Raw genomic sequence first — 16,858 nt, forward strand, 5'->3', positions numbered from 1 at the left:
TATTTACATGCTAATAATCAAAATAAATACTGAAAACTGCATCTCTGTACCATCTTATATACCCAGCACAGACAACTCCATACTAGAGAGGTTTGCTTTGCATCTTGCTTTTAAAAACTATTGGTTCCATACTGAAACCACTGTTGTAAGAACTATTACTTACAGCATTCAATAGCTCTATTTACCATGAATGCTCCAGCTTTACAGTTTGTAAACAAAGCTAGATGAGATGGAATTGGTGAGAGGCAACAGAATTGCATTACCAAGAGACAGGAAGTATTCAAATGCTCAGAGAATACCTAAAAATAGCAGTGCCTCTAAGCCATGTTTGGAAATATCAATACACAGGCTGCTAGTCGCAAGCATCTCAAATTACTTTATAGAAGACACTTCTGAAACTAAAACCATTCTGTAATATCTGTCTTGTTCAGAATAAAAATTCTTATCCTTAGTAATGGTTCAAATGCTGTTTATTTATGTTTAAATATTTTTAAATGTATTTCAGATCCTCAGACATATTGAGAAGTCAAAAAGACTTGATCAAATAAGTTGAAATCCCAGTTTCTAAGAGTTGGCTGGTAGCATACAAAATTCAATTTAGTGTGGATGCCAAAAGCAGAGAGAATAGCTGTCAAACATCACTAACATTAAAGCTTTGTGTGCTAGTATGGCAGGATTTAAAAAAAAAAAAAAACAAGGGCTGTTTTCAACCAATATTTTGGATAGTCACAGCTAAGATTGTTCATTAAAATCACTTCAAAAAACTCAAAATAACAATATTTTCAAATTCAAACAATAGATTTTTCTTGGTTTTTAAACCATGAAAATAAAACATTAGGGAAGTTGCTAATGAAGACCTCCAACACCTCTGAAGTTCATGCCTTTATATACAGACTAAATCTGTACACCTCATGTACAGTTATTACACTGTGAAGAATATATGGCTTGAATATATTGGAAAAAAATCTTTAAAGATGCTTTTATTTTTCCCACCTGGTCATTCATGTTGTTGCCCGACATGAAGTCCACAAAAGCCCTCTCTAATGAAAAATTAAATGATTTTATGTGTTCATCTATCAACTCGTTGAAAAAAAGCTATTCAAATTCTTTAAAAATCTATTCTGGCCAGCTCTATTATCATATATTGCAACAGGGTGGAAAGGACTAAATGCTAGCAAATGCCATTCCCTCTGTATTTCTTTAACCCTCCTAGATTTAATTTTTCATTCATAGGACCCAGTAATTATATCACTTCAGTGACTCCACAGTCAGTCAGAGAGAGCCAGCATGCAGGGTACAAATGTCAGCGTGTGCCAGGGATGCCTTGCAGGTAAAGCAGCTGTTTAAAAAGTGCATCCCAAAACCAATTTAGTGATTCTCCTAAATACAGGATTCTTCTGATAGGAACACAGTTCCTAAAAGAGAAAAATAACTTTGTTTTGACCTCAAATTCTATTAGCTGTAAACATAGCAGCATGGACTCCACAAAAACATTAGAATAAATTGAGCTTTAACATAATGAAATATTTAGGGCTGAGCTGATTACTCATTTCTGCTCAGCAGTGGAATAGGCTAACAGTCCCACTTTCCTATGTGAAATGAAATATGATGCAGTGTAAGTTGATTGGTAATAATTACAAGCTGATGTTCTTCTACCTCCTGAGCAACAGGAGACCTGTGCATCAATTGCAGATTTTCTGTACTGTAATGATTCACACACAATATATGAAGTTGTCTGTGTGGCCAGTACAGATTCTGCAATTTATCTAAATATTCATTTAGAAAGATTGATTTCCAGATTTAAGTAGAAGTTTAAAGCTACAGGATGATTCCTGAATTGGTCCAGTAGACCAAGCCAGAGACATCATAATAGAATTTCCTTCCTTAAATCTCAACAGAGCAAATTATTTTTCTCCCCCTCCTTTTTTACCACCCAAATTGTTCTTGAAGCTCAATTTTATTTCAAACATCAATTCATTCATGAGATGATTTGAAGAATAGTCGGGGAATTTATTAGGACTCTCTCTTTGGATTAGAGAGGTAAAGAAAAGAAATCTAAAAGGAGGGCATTTAAGCACTGAGACTGCTAGTCCAGGACTTTAGCAATCTCCAGGTTTTTGATAGCCACAGCTTCACTGGACAAGATCCTAAGCAACTTGATCTACCTTAAAATTGGTCCTGTTTTGAGCAGAATGGCTGGATGACAATTAAGGCTTTATTTATAGAACTATCTTCCAGATGATAGCCCTTGAGACACATGCACTTTTCCTGCATAATTCCATTATTCAATCTCATTTTCAATGAATAATTACCATAGCTGTTATACATATTTTAAATAATCATATTTCAAAATCATAGATCTAGGTAAGAAACTAAAAATTTGGACTTTTGAGAAAACTATTTCAGACTTCACTTAGGACAGGATTATTTTACACAGTGACCAATTTATTTTCTGACTGCACCACAGCAAATTGTAACAGAAACTAAAAGACAACAAGATGACATATTTCCTCTGTGGAAACTTTATAGTCTCACTTTTATCACAAGAAAGAAAAGCTTTGAAATATGAACTGAGAGCAGCCAATAATAGGTTATTACCCATGCCTACAGAGTTCCACATTTCTATGGGAGGGAATAAAAAAGAATTGACATTTTTTTAGACTATGCCAGTCAGTGCAAACAAAATCTGTGTTCTTGTGTGAAATATGAGCCTTTCTAATACCATAAAGATGCAAGAATATTATCTGTAGTTGTGCATTTTTTGCATTTTACACCATTGTCTTAGTTAAAATTGAGGCAGCTATGCGCCCAGAGCTGTGTTCTACACTTAACACACTCATGTACACGGATATTCACCAGCACAGGGCGAATATTTTCTATCAGCACTTCTTCATCCTTAGTTTTGAACACTGATTTGTCAAACAGAACTCATGCATACATTAAGAAAACAGAGTAAGACTTCACTGGGCTTTTCCATGATAAGTGGGGAGATTTTACAGCTAACACAAGTAAATATTAACACTACTCAAGTGAGATGAATTGAAGAAATGTATCCAATATATCTCCATGACAGATACTCTCATCTCCATGAAAACCCAACCTTCCAGTGTAAGTACCAAGAAAGGATCAGCACTAATTTGAAACTTCATTGCTTCATCTCACAGACTTAAACACCCCATCTAATGAGGAGCCCTGTGTGTGTGGGTAGCTCAGTGGTACCTGACACCTCTACGGCAGCTTCAACAGAGAATCATCTTACCCTTCCACAGAAATGGTCCGCTGCAAGCTCACTGTGGGGGGACGCGTTGCAGTGCTGTGCTGGGAATGACTGGACGGCCAAGGAAGAATAAAGAAAAGCATTTGTTAAAGAAATAGAACTTGCTCTTGCTCTTACTGTCTCTAGCAGTTTAGCTAATGCCAAAATAGATACAACAATCAGATTGTTTTACACGTGTCTAAAGCATTTTGACCTCAGTGGTGCTCATCTGATCAAAAAGGACCTAATTGTACAATTTCACTTGTTTAAATTCAGCTTTCATTTCTCATTAAGAGCAGAAAATGAAGATAACTCTCCCTTATCTTTCCTACTCATTTTTTAAATACATATAGATTCATACACAGAGTTTAGTAATTTAAAATAACTTAAATGCTAATTATTCCACTAAATATACTAAACATTCAATGCAAATTTAATTTTAGAGCAAAAGGTAAAACAGCAAATGATAATGTAATCAATCTAATTCTCAGTGTTTCTCAGTAAAAGAGGACATGCATTCCTTAGAGTTGCACCTTGATGTAACTTCAACACTAGCTCTATCAGATTTTAAGCAGCTTGAGTCTTTCCACATGGATTTTTATTAATCTAGGACACAACATTTGGGAAAAAACATGGTATTTTTTTCTATAGCAAAACACAGACTTTCTAAAAAAACCTTTTTGATTGATTCTGGTTTTTGAGGTCTAATGGCTTCCCATATGTTATACTGACATGACTAAGTAACCTGACTAACAATAATTCTGTTAAAATACACAGTATGTGCTAATTTCAGTATTATACTATGGTAGAATAGCATTGTAAATACAAATGGATAAAACAAAGCATCAGTCAAAGGCAGTTTTGTGATAATAAATTGTACTCCTTATCCAAGACATCCTGTTTAAATAAGATATTAAAAAGCAGAAGCATCTGGGTGTATTTTCTGATTAGTTTAAATGACTATAGCACATAGTGAGCCCCAGTATTAATAATGCAAGTACACAATAAAAGTAAATCTTTATGTCAGTTTTATATCACTAATTCTAATAACTGAAGACTTTGTCTTGCTTTCAAGCTTTGCTTATATCTCAAGCTGCTTGTTCAGAAGCAATGCATCTTATTTTCAATCAAAGCACTTCATTTGACATTAGTGAGCAACATATCTCTTTTATATGAATTTCATCCTGTAACATAGTCAATGCTGTCTGACAGAAAAGATCCTTTTTGGTTTCTGTTTTGCAGCCCATGGAGTTGTGCTGCCTGTCACTGGACAAACAAGTCCTGCTGCTTCCTGGTGTCTTCTGTTGTGACAAGTGTGCTCTTGTTTTATGTTGGTAAAGTATTCATCCCTACTGAGAAGGTTTCAGAAGGTTTGTGGAAAAGTATATTCCCCTTGTAAGAAGAGCTGCAGAGCTTCTTAACTGTTTTATAGCAAACTTAGGAATTATAAGTTTGCAGGATCATGGTATGAACAGAACAGCTGAGTGGGACAAACACTGCAGAACATTATATGAATATTGGTTAAAATTTCACATTCACAAGGAACTTTACACCCCACTCTTGCCAAGTGAGGGGCTCATCTAGCTGCAATATTCCACCCATTAGAAACCTTTTCCATTCCTAGGGATTTATGACACAGTATTCAAATGAGCCCTCGCCTTCTTTATGAAAATAGTTCAGAACTGGTGATTTGAAAACTCATTTTCTTTTACATAATTATAAAAATCAAGTTTGATGCTCAATAGAAACTTGTGCCTTCTAAGGTATCATTGTGAATATAATGACACCTTAAAGTCTAAAATGCAATTTAATCATTGCTTGACACAAGTTGCTATTGGAGACAGAATAATAGTCTGATTTGATTCCTAACTGACTTATTGAAAAGAAAGTCTCCTGGTGAATTCTATCAAACTGATGGAACCAGCAGAAAGAAGCTGATTTCATCACATGCTTAATACACTTGTGCAGTTGCCATGTCTTTTGCAGCACAGAAGAAATAAAGCTTTCTGCTACCAACACTTTCTGTGATGAATGCCTAAACATATCCCTACTGAGATATGTAAGCAGCACAGTTTTAAACTGACAGATTAAAATGTTCAGAGTTTGACATTTATAAAAATGCTTTACAAATGTTTATAAAAATGCTACCATTTCTCTAAAATTATACAGAATGAACCTCCTACTAATTTTAATAATATGAAGTTACAACATTTCAATATACAGCCCAGTACTACAGCCACACAAGATGGATTTTCCCTGAAGAAAAGAATTTTACATCCTGTAAAAGACCAATTTTAACTTAAATCCCTTTTATTTTAGTTCATTGAGACAAGGCGGATATACTGTTCTTGTAAGACAATTCTTAAGAGTGAAGGAACAAAGAATGAGATTGTAAATTAATAATAAGGTGCAAAACTGGGAGCAAAGAATCCAACCTCTCTTTTTAATGGGTTTAAATTGCTTTTCGTTTTAAACTTATTTCTCAGGCAAGGTGAACCATTTCATGGCTTCATTAAGTAATAAAAATAGAGCAGCCTGGTGTTCACATATTTTTTAAAATGTTTATTATGCAAATAATCATATCAGTAAACATTATATAAACAAAAAGGTGAGTAGCCAGTCTGCTCAGCTTTAATTTTGTTCTGGGCCAAGAAAGCTCTGAAGGCACTTTTGTTGTGTGGATGATGCTGAAACTGGAGGCAGCATCATAACCCTTCTTTCCCCACAGGGGTCAGATGAACCACCACCTTCCCTTCCCAAATGACACTTTCACTGATACACAATACACCAGTGAAACACCTATCTGGGATGAATGTGTTAGGGAAATATTTATTGTGTTTTAAACTTCTCTAATGTAAGAATATGGACAAACCACCATTAAGGGATCAGACTGCATGATGCTCAAATCAGTTCATCCCAAAGCCTGCCTATTGCACTGACAGTAGAAGAAATAAGGTTATTACAATCCAAAATCTTTCCTCTTCTCTTTTGTTTAGATAAAACCTAGACACATTGTCTTTACAAAGAAAGCACTTGAAAAATCATTAACTTTCCTCTCTCAACCCTCAACCTCTATCAACAAAGAACAGCTGTCCTCTATTTGCTACAGCCCTGATTTAGGAACTCTTTTGTTTCCATGTATCTTTATTTTGACAAGTCAAAACTGACAGCGCTGAAGTTATTTGCTTCCTAAATCAATTGACCTGCAACTTCTCATAAAGATGCAGCAAAGCAGCCATGGCACAGGCTGGGTAGAGACCACTCTGAATAATGGCTCTGGAGCAGCCATTCTTCAGCTCCCAATTCTGAAACTGCCACACAGAAGAAAAATATACAAACTCCATTTGTCTATCAATATGTTCTCTGCAGGAAAAAAAAAATCCAAAACAAACAACAAAATCAAACCCAAAACTAGAGCCCTGAGTTATTCTTTGTCATTCACAATAGTAAAACAAAAAAAGAGTGATAAATGCAATATTAAAAAATTCCACTAGAGACCAGTGAAGGGAATACTAAGACTGTTTTTATGATGTATTCTCAGCATGTTGTTTCTTATGTCAAGGATTGAAGGTAGCACTGCAGTTGTTTATAAAGCTTCTAAGCCTTTGATTTGATGGATCTAAGTGTTTAGGAGGGCAACATGCTTTAATTCCATTAATGTGGAGTTTTAATTCAGCTCAGTGAAGTGAAACCAGCTTTTCCTGATGCTGCCAACAGCTAAACTCCTAACTTAAATGAGTTTTTGCACTCCTGTGGGATTAATTAGAAGACCAGAGATTGCTTTTTTTTTGGCATTAATTTAATCTCGGCTACAAGGGGTTTGATAATATCCAGTACTGACAGTTACTGACCCATATTAGAAGTGTCAAACTAACCAGTCTCCCATCAGAGGCAAATAGGAAACTTTAGGGAATAGGACATTCAACCCTGCTACGTTCAGATCACCCTCAGGTAACAAAGCCAGACATGAGATGTAGAGCTGTTTTCATGCACAGGCACATGCAGTGAGGATTTTAGCAACATAACTCAATTTTTAAAATGGCATCTGTACATCTATTGTACAAATAGCATTGCTAGGCTAAATAGCTACTCATTGGAAAACAGAAAAGGAACAAAATGAAGGATTAGGCTGTCACTCTGCCTACAAATATGTAGAATAAGCCCACATCACATCTCTGTTTAGGTTCTCTGAGGTTATTTCACTTGCATGACTAAGGTAAAAAAGGTTGCTAACTCATTCCTCCCTTCCTGCCTGCCTCCCTTCCCTAAACAGTGCTCACAAATAAGTGGCTAGCCACATTCTGTGACTTGAAGTATTTGAGTTACTGCAGCCCTAAACTAGCATCATTTAGCAGTAAGGAAGAATGCAAGGTGGAGCTGTGACTCAGAGCAATGCTTCAGCTCCTGGAACAGAGCTAATTATCCACCTTTGTAAGTGGTGTACCCAAGTCAGGTACCTGATCTTCAAAGTGGTGAAGCATCCACTGCCTTCAAATCTACTTCCTTATGGCTGAGGTAATTGCAGGAGATAATGATTACCTTTAAAATACAAAAATATTTTTTTGAGAGGATTTGTTCTTTCAGTTTGAGATACAAGATTATTTAAGAGTTTTTAAAACAGCAGAACTGGTTTAGAATGATGTGGGGGGAACTGAAAGTAATTAGAAATGCTGTTTAAAGGAGTAGAGTGGAGAGGACATATTTTCAAAGAGTCCCACATGTAGAGTAAACACAGACTTAAAGTATTGTGAAGAACACAGCATTGAGTAAATTAGGGATAGTGAATGAAAACTGTTAGAGAAAACCTAATCCAATCCTAAGTGATTGTGTTCCTTGTTCATATCTTCATATTTTTGACAAACTTTTGGGTTTTTGGAAATGGAGTGCCTAATCCTCCACAGAATTCCAAGATATTCTATTACTGTTAAAAAAGTAAGCTTAAGTCTTCCTATCAGCCTCAGTTATACTACTACTGTTGTGATTATTCCCATCATTATTATTTATGATACTGTAATGATTATGAGAAATTATAAAGCTCCTTCTGGGAGCTAAAGTCCTCCCTGATGAAGTTAGTTTGAAAATTATACCAGCTGAGGACTGAGCTTTACATGGCAAAATACTTAGAAGTGAAAAAACATAGAGGTGTGTAGGAGAAAAAAGGGATAATGGTAGAAGAAAAAAAATCCAACACTCTGAGGTTACTTAAGCAGTATTGGATGGAAATGATCCATGAACATAACACCTGATTTTGTCTCTAATTACAGCTGTGGAAGAGGAGATTGTGCTATTTTCATGAATTTAAACAGGGAACATTTGTTCAGAACCTGCAGGAACCTTCCCAAGGCACTCCGCATGGCCTCCCAATTACCTACAGCTCACGGTACCTGGTACCACACCCAACACAGTGCTGGGTTTGCAGTTCCCCATGGAGCCAGTTCCTCAGCTGTCACCCTCCTTCCTACTCTCTGGCATGATGCTTATGGCCTTCCACATCACTAATGATTTTTGCCATTCACTCAAATGTTGTACCTCATTTCCTGTTACTGTCCCTCCTAATTCTCCCCAGCACTAGGGCTTTCAAAGCTGCCGACACAAGCTGTAATGAACCCACACAAGCCCCACTCACTGTCACCCCATACTGCCCAGGGAAAGCAGGTACAGAAACCAGGAGTGAAGCTGAGTCCAGAAGGAAGAGAAAGGCTGGGGGAAGGTGTTTTAAGGTTTGATTTTATTTCTCACTACCCTACTCTGATTTAATTGAATTACTTTCACTGAGTTGAGCCTGCTTTGCCTGTGATGGTGATTGATCTCTCCCTAGAAAGCAAGAATACACACATACATATATTCTTTCACAGGGAGTATGTAGCACAGTTCCCATCAGTAGCTGCTCTATGGCAGCTGCAACACCCAGCACTCACCATAAACCCCACTTCTGCGGATTTCTAGAGCTGTGCATTGCTTTATAATGAAACACACTACTGCACTCAAACCTTATTAGATCTTCAGGCAAGTAAGAACTAAAGTGTGTGCACCAAACTTCCTCTGCAGTTTAAGCAAATGTTAAAAGGCATTAGGAAGGACTTGAAAAAGGGGTCCACATTTAAGGAACTTTGGCAAAACTTTGATGGAAATCAAGAGATAGCTCAGCATTTTAGGGAAAATTCATATAGGCATAATAGGAAGAATCATATAAGATTTGCAATCCAAAAATACCAAATGGCACATCAGACATGTATTAAACAGTACCATTGTGGGGGGAAGGCAGAAGAGGAAGAAAGAAGTCACTGGGTAAGTTTTCCAGTAAGAAAACTACTTCTATTGTCTAAAGGAAAAGCTCATCCATTCTATAGTCTGTGAATACATAATAAATTTTGAAATATTGTAAACTAATAAATTATTCCTAAAAATGCTAACAGGCAGCTAGCCTTGAAGTGTGAAGACCAGAATTTTTAGATTACTTGTTTCATTAGTGTCAACAGAACTGAAGGAAATCCATTTTTGTCAAAATAAAATTTTGTGGGAGATATGTACTCAATAAGAGTATAAGAAAACAAATGGTTAAGCAGATACTTGAAAAATCTGCAAAACCTCACATTTTCATGTACTTTTCTACCACAGTCCACAGAAGTTCATCTAAAGTTAGGAATTCCACTTAAAAGACCATTGAGAACTCCCTTCAGGAATCAGAGACTCTCAATTCCAATCCAGGATCCAAAAAAAGGAGTATAGTGCTCTGTCAGAGCAATTTTGTCCAAAAATGAACCTTCTTTTTTGCACTTAAGATGACACTCAAAAAACACAGGACTTTTGTACTACATCGCTTGTTTTTTAAAGGGTAGGGAAATCACAGATAAATAAGCCTAATGACAGATTTAAAATAACATCTACCCATTAAACTAATTTGCAAAGTTTCTATCCCTCTCCATCCAAAGAAAAACAAGCACATAAAATTCTTCTTATGCTGAAGTCATTGCACTAAATTTTACTAATTTAAGATAAACTATATGGAAATTCAAGTGATTTAAAACAGCAATTAAATACTGTCTGATGGGAAACCATACCATGCCATTATTAAACATTTCTATATGTTATGAGATTCTGTATCATTATATAATAAAAAAATGCTACAGAAACTTAAGTTTAATATTGTATAAGACCAAGTTAATTTTATCTGTGCTTAATAACCTTCATGTATGCATTGCATTGAATTACAGAGAAGGAGTACATTCAGCTTCTGCAGACGTGTCTCATTAAAACAAATAGGACTATCACAACAGAAAGAGTATCAACTTACAATTTAAAATTTAGCAGAAAAACACATTCCATATTGCAGTTACTCCTGATACTGTGTTTACTGCACCTGTGTGATACCTTCTGATAATGTTATCCCTTCTATCTGGATACACATTATCTCTGTGCAAGCTAGGAATATGGGTTGAATATGTATTTTTTTTAAACAGAGCAGAGGTGAGGAGAATGCAATCCTACATAAGCAGCTATTTAATCTCTCTTCCTCTGTCATTCAAAGCAGCCCAGCATGCAAGTGTGCATGTGCAGCTATACCAAGCACAAACCCAACAATCCTACAAAAATACACAAAGAGAAGAAAGCAAATGCAGAAATAACACAATGCACATAAACAACATTCCAACAGGATAAGGACAAACAGCAGGGAATGGCAATTTGACAATGCAGAAGTATAAAGGCTGTATTGTCAAAATGAAAGGCGAATAGTGAAGCGATTCAACAGTTTAAGCTCTTCTGCGTCGAATCTAATCTATATGAAGCATGACCTTTGAACATTTTTAATCAATAGAAGTTGGACTTAGCATTTCATGGGAATCATTGAGTGCCTTCTACCATGGGGTCTAACCATGAAGTATACACTAGAACTAGACGTGAAAAAAAAATTAAAACTGTATTAATTTTTCTCATTCTGGGGTTAGTCCCAGTGGAAGCATGAGGCATAAGCCTCTCCCAGAGAAGATGACTGTAATATTACCTAACAACATTAGTAATTAATTTTGCCTGGCTTTGATTATAGGCCCTAGACTGGATTAGATGAATGATGCTATATTTTTTATTATATGTTCCATTATGTCAATCCATATATTCATAAACTGACATATAAACCGCCATTTATTTAAAGATGGTTATTAAGTTCAATCTTTGAAGAGGTATTTAGCTAATTAGGAGAGAATTGTGAAAGGAATTTATGAAGACTTTGACTCTACGCCTGTGGTAGTCATTAAGGTGAATTGTTTAGCTAAATCTTAATAGATAAATCATTTGAGTAAAACATTGGAAAATGGTTTTAAAAGATTTCCAAAATTAGCAAGCACGTATACGTGACTGAGCTGATACACAGTCAATTTGTGATCCTTCTGGTGACTAATTTAACATCACTAAGATAAAATAGTCTAAGTCCTAAACAAAAGCCTGAGTTCCCTTTGCTAAACTTTACAAGTATTTCTTATAGGTTAGGGATCATTCCTTATAATACAATCTTCTCATCAGTGAGCCAGCAAACCTAAGGCTCTTGGGTTATTTCAAGGTTAATTTAGTACAAAGACACTGCCATGTTTCTTCTACGTTCATGTTTTATTTCTTAAACAAAGAGCTTCATCTAGAAGTAAGTCTTTGCTTCTACCAACTAATTATTTCCCTCTGCATGTACTATTGTACTTTGGTTTGCACGTTTTGGCCAGTTGCACTGGCTCCACTGAGATTTGAAATACTGCTGCTTAAGAGAAAACATCTGAGTAACAGACAGGGATGCACAAGGAAACACGAGTCAATCAATACAAATGGTCACAGTTGGATTTATACCAACAAGTCATCTAACCTTAACCAGCACTAAATCAGAATTCCATTGTTTTTTAGCACTGTAAAAAGAAATAGCCACGATGAAGGTATTTTGGAACATGAGCGTCTTGTATCCATATTTATCCTATGCACATGAACTGAGCTATCATTGCAACATTTTGCTTCAGCTCTCCATGTGTTATTTTTGAAGAGAAAGCAGTTCTGCTGAAAACCTATGAGTACCTGAAATCAATGAACACTTCACATATGAAATATGGATTATTTAGATGATAGAAAAAATTTTATGGAGGATAAGCCCATGCACTGGATAGTAATCCATATTTTGAAATCTTGGATTCACAAAATTGCCAAGAAATTCCATGGCAATAGGTTTCTTGTGTTCACAATGCCTTTGATAACACTACTTTATTTCAAGTTACATCTCTCTTCCAACATACCAGGGAATTCTACTATTATAAAAAATGCCTGTTCAAATAATTGTATTTTTTACCCAGTGGAATTCTCCAAATACATTTTGGTAAATTCACACCAAGAAACCCCATGAAGGTTCTGTTACTCATGACCTCTGGATACAAAAATGAAAACTTCTGTACCCAAGTTAAGTGAAACAGTTTAATTCCTGTTTTATTCTTCTGGGTCAAAGACAGGCCTAGATACATTCTACACCTTTGAAGCACCTAAACTTGTATTTTATTATTAAACCTATCATAACAATGTAGCTGCAGAATCCTTTTATATACAAACCAGAGATTGCTTCCCATCAGTCCCAACTATACATGTGGAAGCAGAATGTGTCAATTAATTCTGGAAAAGAGCAATTACTTCAATTTATGTATTTCACTGATGTCAACCCAGACCTGTTTCTTACAGTAAATGTTACGATATGCACATCTCCAATTGAGAATAGAGGTAAAACTGTCAGCATTTTGAAAAAGAAAGTGCAATGTAATTTTTCTCACATCACACTTCATCTTATTCTCTATATAAAGACTGGTCTAAGCCTGAAGTGATGAAATCCTAATATAATTTTAAATGAATGTATAAGGACCTCTTTTAATTCATTTTGCTTTTCTTGTTAGCAATATAAAGGGTCTTTACAATACTACCAAATTCCAGGATATTGGTTAATCAGTCTATGAATCAACATTCCAAGTCAAATGGTAGCTTTCACCTTTTTATGATTTTTTAACTCAAATGAAGATCTGTTAGTTTTTCAAAAAGAGAATTAGACTGATTTACATTCATATGTACACTACTAAAATTTAACATTGCACATGGTACTCTTGATTTGTATTCTCTGTTTGTTGTTCCTTTTGGCAAGTGAGTCTGAAACTCCCTAGCCTCACAGAGGATTTCTGTTAGGACCTTAGTAAAGCTGTTAGTTTCTCTTGCCATCTCCTTGTCTCTAAGAAAACATAGATACACGACATATCCAGACTCTCACAGTGATTGGAATAATATTAAGGTAGACAAAATTAAAGCTGTGTGCAAGCTGAAGTAATCTTATAATTTTCCAAGCTGCATCAATGTTGCATTTCTGTAAATTGAAACTAATTAAAATTATTTCTTTCATTTTAAAGTGGTAATGCAAGAATAGTAGAACTGGAAAATTTCAACATGAAAGAAATTAAAGAAACCCAGTGTGAAAATATCACAGCATACTCTATTTTGGTGAAGAGCATATTTAGTTTTATAAAAAACCCCTTTCTTATTATAGTAGTGATTACTCAGAACCACAACTTTATATTGCAGCATTGTGTTTAAAGTTTATTGATAAACAACAGTCCATGCTGCTTGATTTTACCATTCCAATCATTTTCCCTGTGATGCTATTATTTAAGAAGGATACACAGTAGTACATTTAAACAAATGAAGGCTTTTTGAGAAATAGCTGTTGTGATGCTACAAAAAATGATGTCATGTGGTGTGGCACTCAGCCTCAACATGAAAACTGCTTACAGAATTGTGTTGCCATGTTATTCTTGGTTTAACTCTAACACAGTCATGTAAATCTCCTGTGTTTGCTGAGATATAATTTGGTTTTGGTATTGTAATGATCTTCCTTGGCAGACACCTGCTGCCTAATCCCACTTTTGTCAAAACATAAAACTCTAGTCTTCCAATTAATTCAAATCACTAAGGTATTGTACAAGGAAAATAAAAAGGAAAAGTAAGGAAAATAATCAGTTGAACATGATTCCTGTATTGTTACCATTGTCAGAAAGGTTTGAATCTTTGATATTTTGTTCCAAAGAACAATCTGAGTACCCTAGCTGAAAGACCTATTCTTGTAATCCATGGCATACCAATGTAAATGCTAATTGTTGAGTGATGATTACAAGAAGTATCTGGGAAACCAGGCAAAATCCATTAGAAAAAATGGCCTCAAATTTCCATCACGAGTAAAGTTCCTCTCTTTCTATATTTCCATTTCTAAATCCTGTGGACATATCGACCAGGAGAAATTTCATTTGAGGCTCAGTATTCTAGGCAGCGCCTATGATTTAAAAGACACTCATGAATTCATTCCCTACTTCAGACATCTTTGTAACACAAGAATTCTCATACACTTTGACTGAAGGATAATAAATTAAATTGTTGTAAAGGTTTGATTGGAAAAATGAACAACCTTCACTCATAGTGCTGAATCTGAAATGTCAAAGTTGAATTCTCTTCTGCATGGTGCACTGACAGCATTAGGTGAGTTTGTATCCTAACCAAACTTGTATGACTTCTGCTTCCAACACAGCCTGTACAGCCCTACTCTTACCACAGATACTACACAAGTCCTCCTACCTGCAACTCTTAGTCACTGTACCTCAAATAGGCTCTGAGTTCTGATTATAGTTTCTGCAGCCTTCATCAGATCAGTAGCTGAGCTGCCTACACGTTGCTGACTATGCCCAAGTCAGCTATTAATCAGTGTGGGCATTCATTGGCAGCAGGTTATTCTGCCTCATCAGCTAACCCTCCTGGGCTGGAACCAGCTGGGGACCTTGGGCTGCATTGGGCTGCACAGGCCACTGTAACACCAGGGAGAAGTAGCAGGAGGTATTTGGCTTCCCTGCTGTGTACCCCACCCATGTGGGCTTCAGTGCAGCTCAGGTGCACGTCCTAGCGTTCTTTCATTCTACACTATGATGGCTTCACTCTGCTATTTAGGAAAGCCTGATTGCAGATACAGTCATTGCTATTTAGAACTCAGCTGCTGGAGTTGCATTCTTTTCCCTTCTTCCCACTTCATAAGTGTAGTGATTTCAACATAATGAATGCAAGAATTATGATGATCCTCAAAAGATAAGGCAAACAACTCCAATTATCTGTGAAATGATATATTTTCTGCATGGAGTATGGAAATACTCTGGAAAAAGACATTGTCTTTGCATCTCCCTAGGGACTGTGAAGTTTCTCTTCCTGTGTTTCCTTAACAATATTGAAATTTTAATTTTGAAAGTCAAACTAAAAGTTCCTCTTCCCTTTGTCAGCTAAAAAATGTGTTTTAATATCTTGTCACTTTCACTGACCTTGCTTTTTCTGCAGTAACAGTAGTAGTTTTATACACTATAAGCATTATTAAAAAAATCAGATAAAGTAGTTGCTTCTGGTGCTGTTCTTTAAAAATGAAATAAACACCTTTTAAAGAATTAATTCTTTTAAATCCCAAAACATTAACAAATTCTACACACAAATTTACAATGACAACTTGGCTAAATTTAGGTTCAACCCAGAAAGGCCAGTTGCATAACTAGACCTTTACAAAATTCAAGGATGTTTAGAGCTTGTAACTCTTTCTGCATACCTAATGCACATTTTTTTTCCTTTCTTTTCTTGGCAGAACAAAAAGAAAACTGCTTCCCAATGACTTCATATTGATACAGCAGCTTATAATCACTCTGGCTTATGGTGAACTCCTATGTCAATGTGTCCCACTATTGCAAATTGTAAAAAAAGAAACTGCCCTTGATATTGATATATATGCACTGAATATCTCTGCATGTGTGCATATGGTTTATCAAGGGCAGTTTCTTTCCTGGCCTTTTCAATGTTTCCTACCAAAACTCAAGCTCGGGATTTTACATTTCTCCTAGACTTGTGTGTAATAAATAAGCATCCATCTCTGTCCTTCCCATTTCCTCTGTTCCCTGCCCCCCTGCCACCCCTTACTACTTCTCAAATTAATACTCTTAAGAAACTATGTTGAAGTACAGTAAATGTATAACTTACACTGTCAAAAATTTTAACTCTGAATCTCCCCTCTTCTCTTTTTCAGTTTCAAAACAAGGTTTCAGTATTTTCAAATTTTGGTTCACGTCTCAAGGTCCTCCACAGTCAGTAGTAAGAAAAGGACCCCCTCTTTTGGAGACATTAAAAATCAGTAAATTCAGAATAGCTTTCTTTTCTTGTGTTGGTTTCTTAAAACTACATTTGGGCAAAATTTTGGATACAAGTATGGAGACAGTAGTGGTAGGTGAGTTCTACAACCTCAGAGCTACACAGTTGATATCTGAACAGCCCCAGTAATTAACCAATGTTCTTTAAACATTTCTGTCTTTCTGCATAGCACGACTTTGTCATTTCCTACACACACACACTTTCAGAATTTTGAACTAACATGAAAAAATTATGGCACGAATTTTTCAAAGAAGCTACGGAGTTGGAAGAGAAACTGAGTGAAAATAGGCACAATCCTACTGTGCTGGGATAACATAAATTATCCTTCAAACTCTGAATGCATATTCTGAGCTGAAAGGGAATCTACAACAGTAATTTTTAAGA

General features: G+C 35.8%; 1 protein-coding gene across 29 annotated transcripts in view; it reads right to left on the reverse strand.

Moving 5' to 3' along the window:
• Nucleotides 1-16,858, reverse strand: part of DLG2 (discs large MAGUK scaffold protein 2) — a 982,781-nt gene that overhangs the window by 219,922 nt on the left and 746,001 nt on the right. For 26 of the 29 annotated variants that reach the window (XM_071432840.1, XM_071432845.1, XM_071432843.1 and 23 more), the window contains one exon: nucleotides 3,260-3,328. The exons of the other annotated variants lie outside the window; for them this stretch is intronic. In XM_071432840.1, coding sequence (XP_071288941.1) covers nucleotides 3,260-3,328 — 69 coding nt within the window. The remainder of the gene's footprint in view (nucleotides 1-3,259; nucleotides 3,329-16,858) is intronic. 29 annotated transcript variants of the gene reach the window in all.

This window comes from Agelaius tricolor, unplaced genomic scaffold (genome assembly GCF_023055355.1).
Source record: "Agelaius tricolor isolate 1412-34295 unplaced genomic scaffold, bAgeTri1.0.p SCAF_9, whole genome shotgun sequence".
Classification (NCBI taxonomy): domain Eukaryota; kingdom Metazoa; phylum Chordata; class Aves; order Passeriformes; family Icteridae; genus Agelaius; species Agelaius tricolor.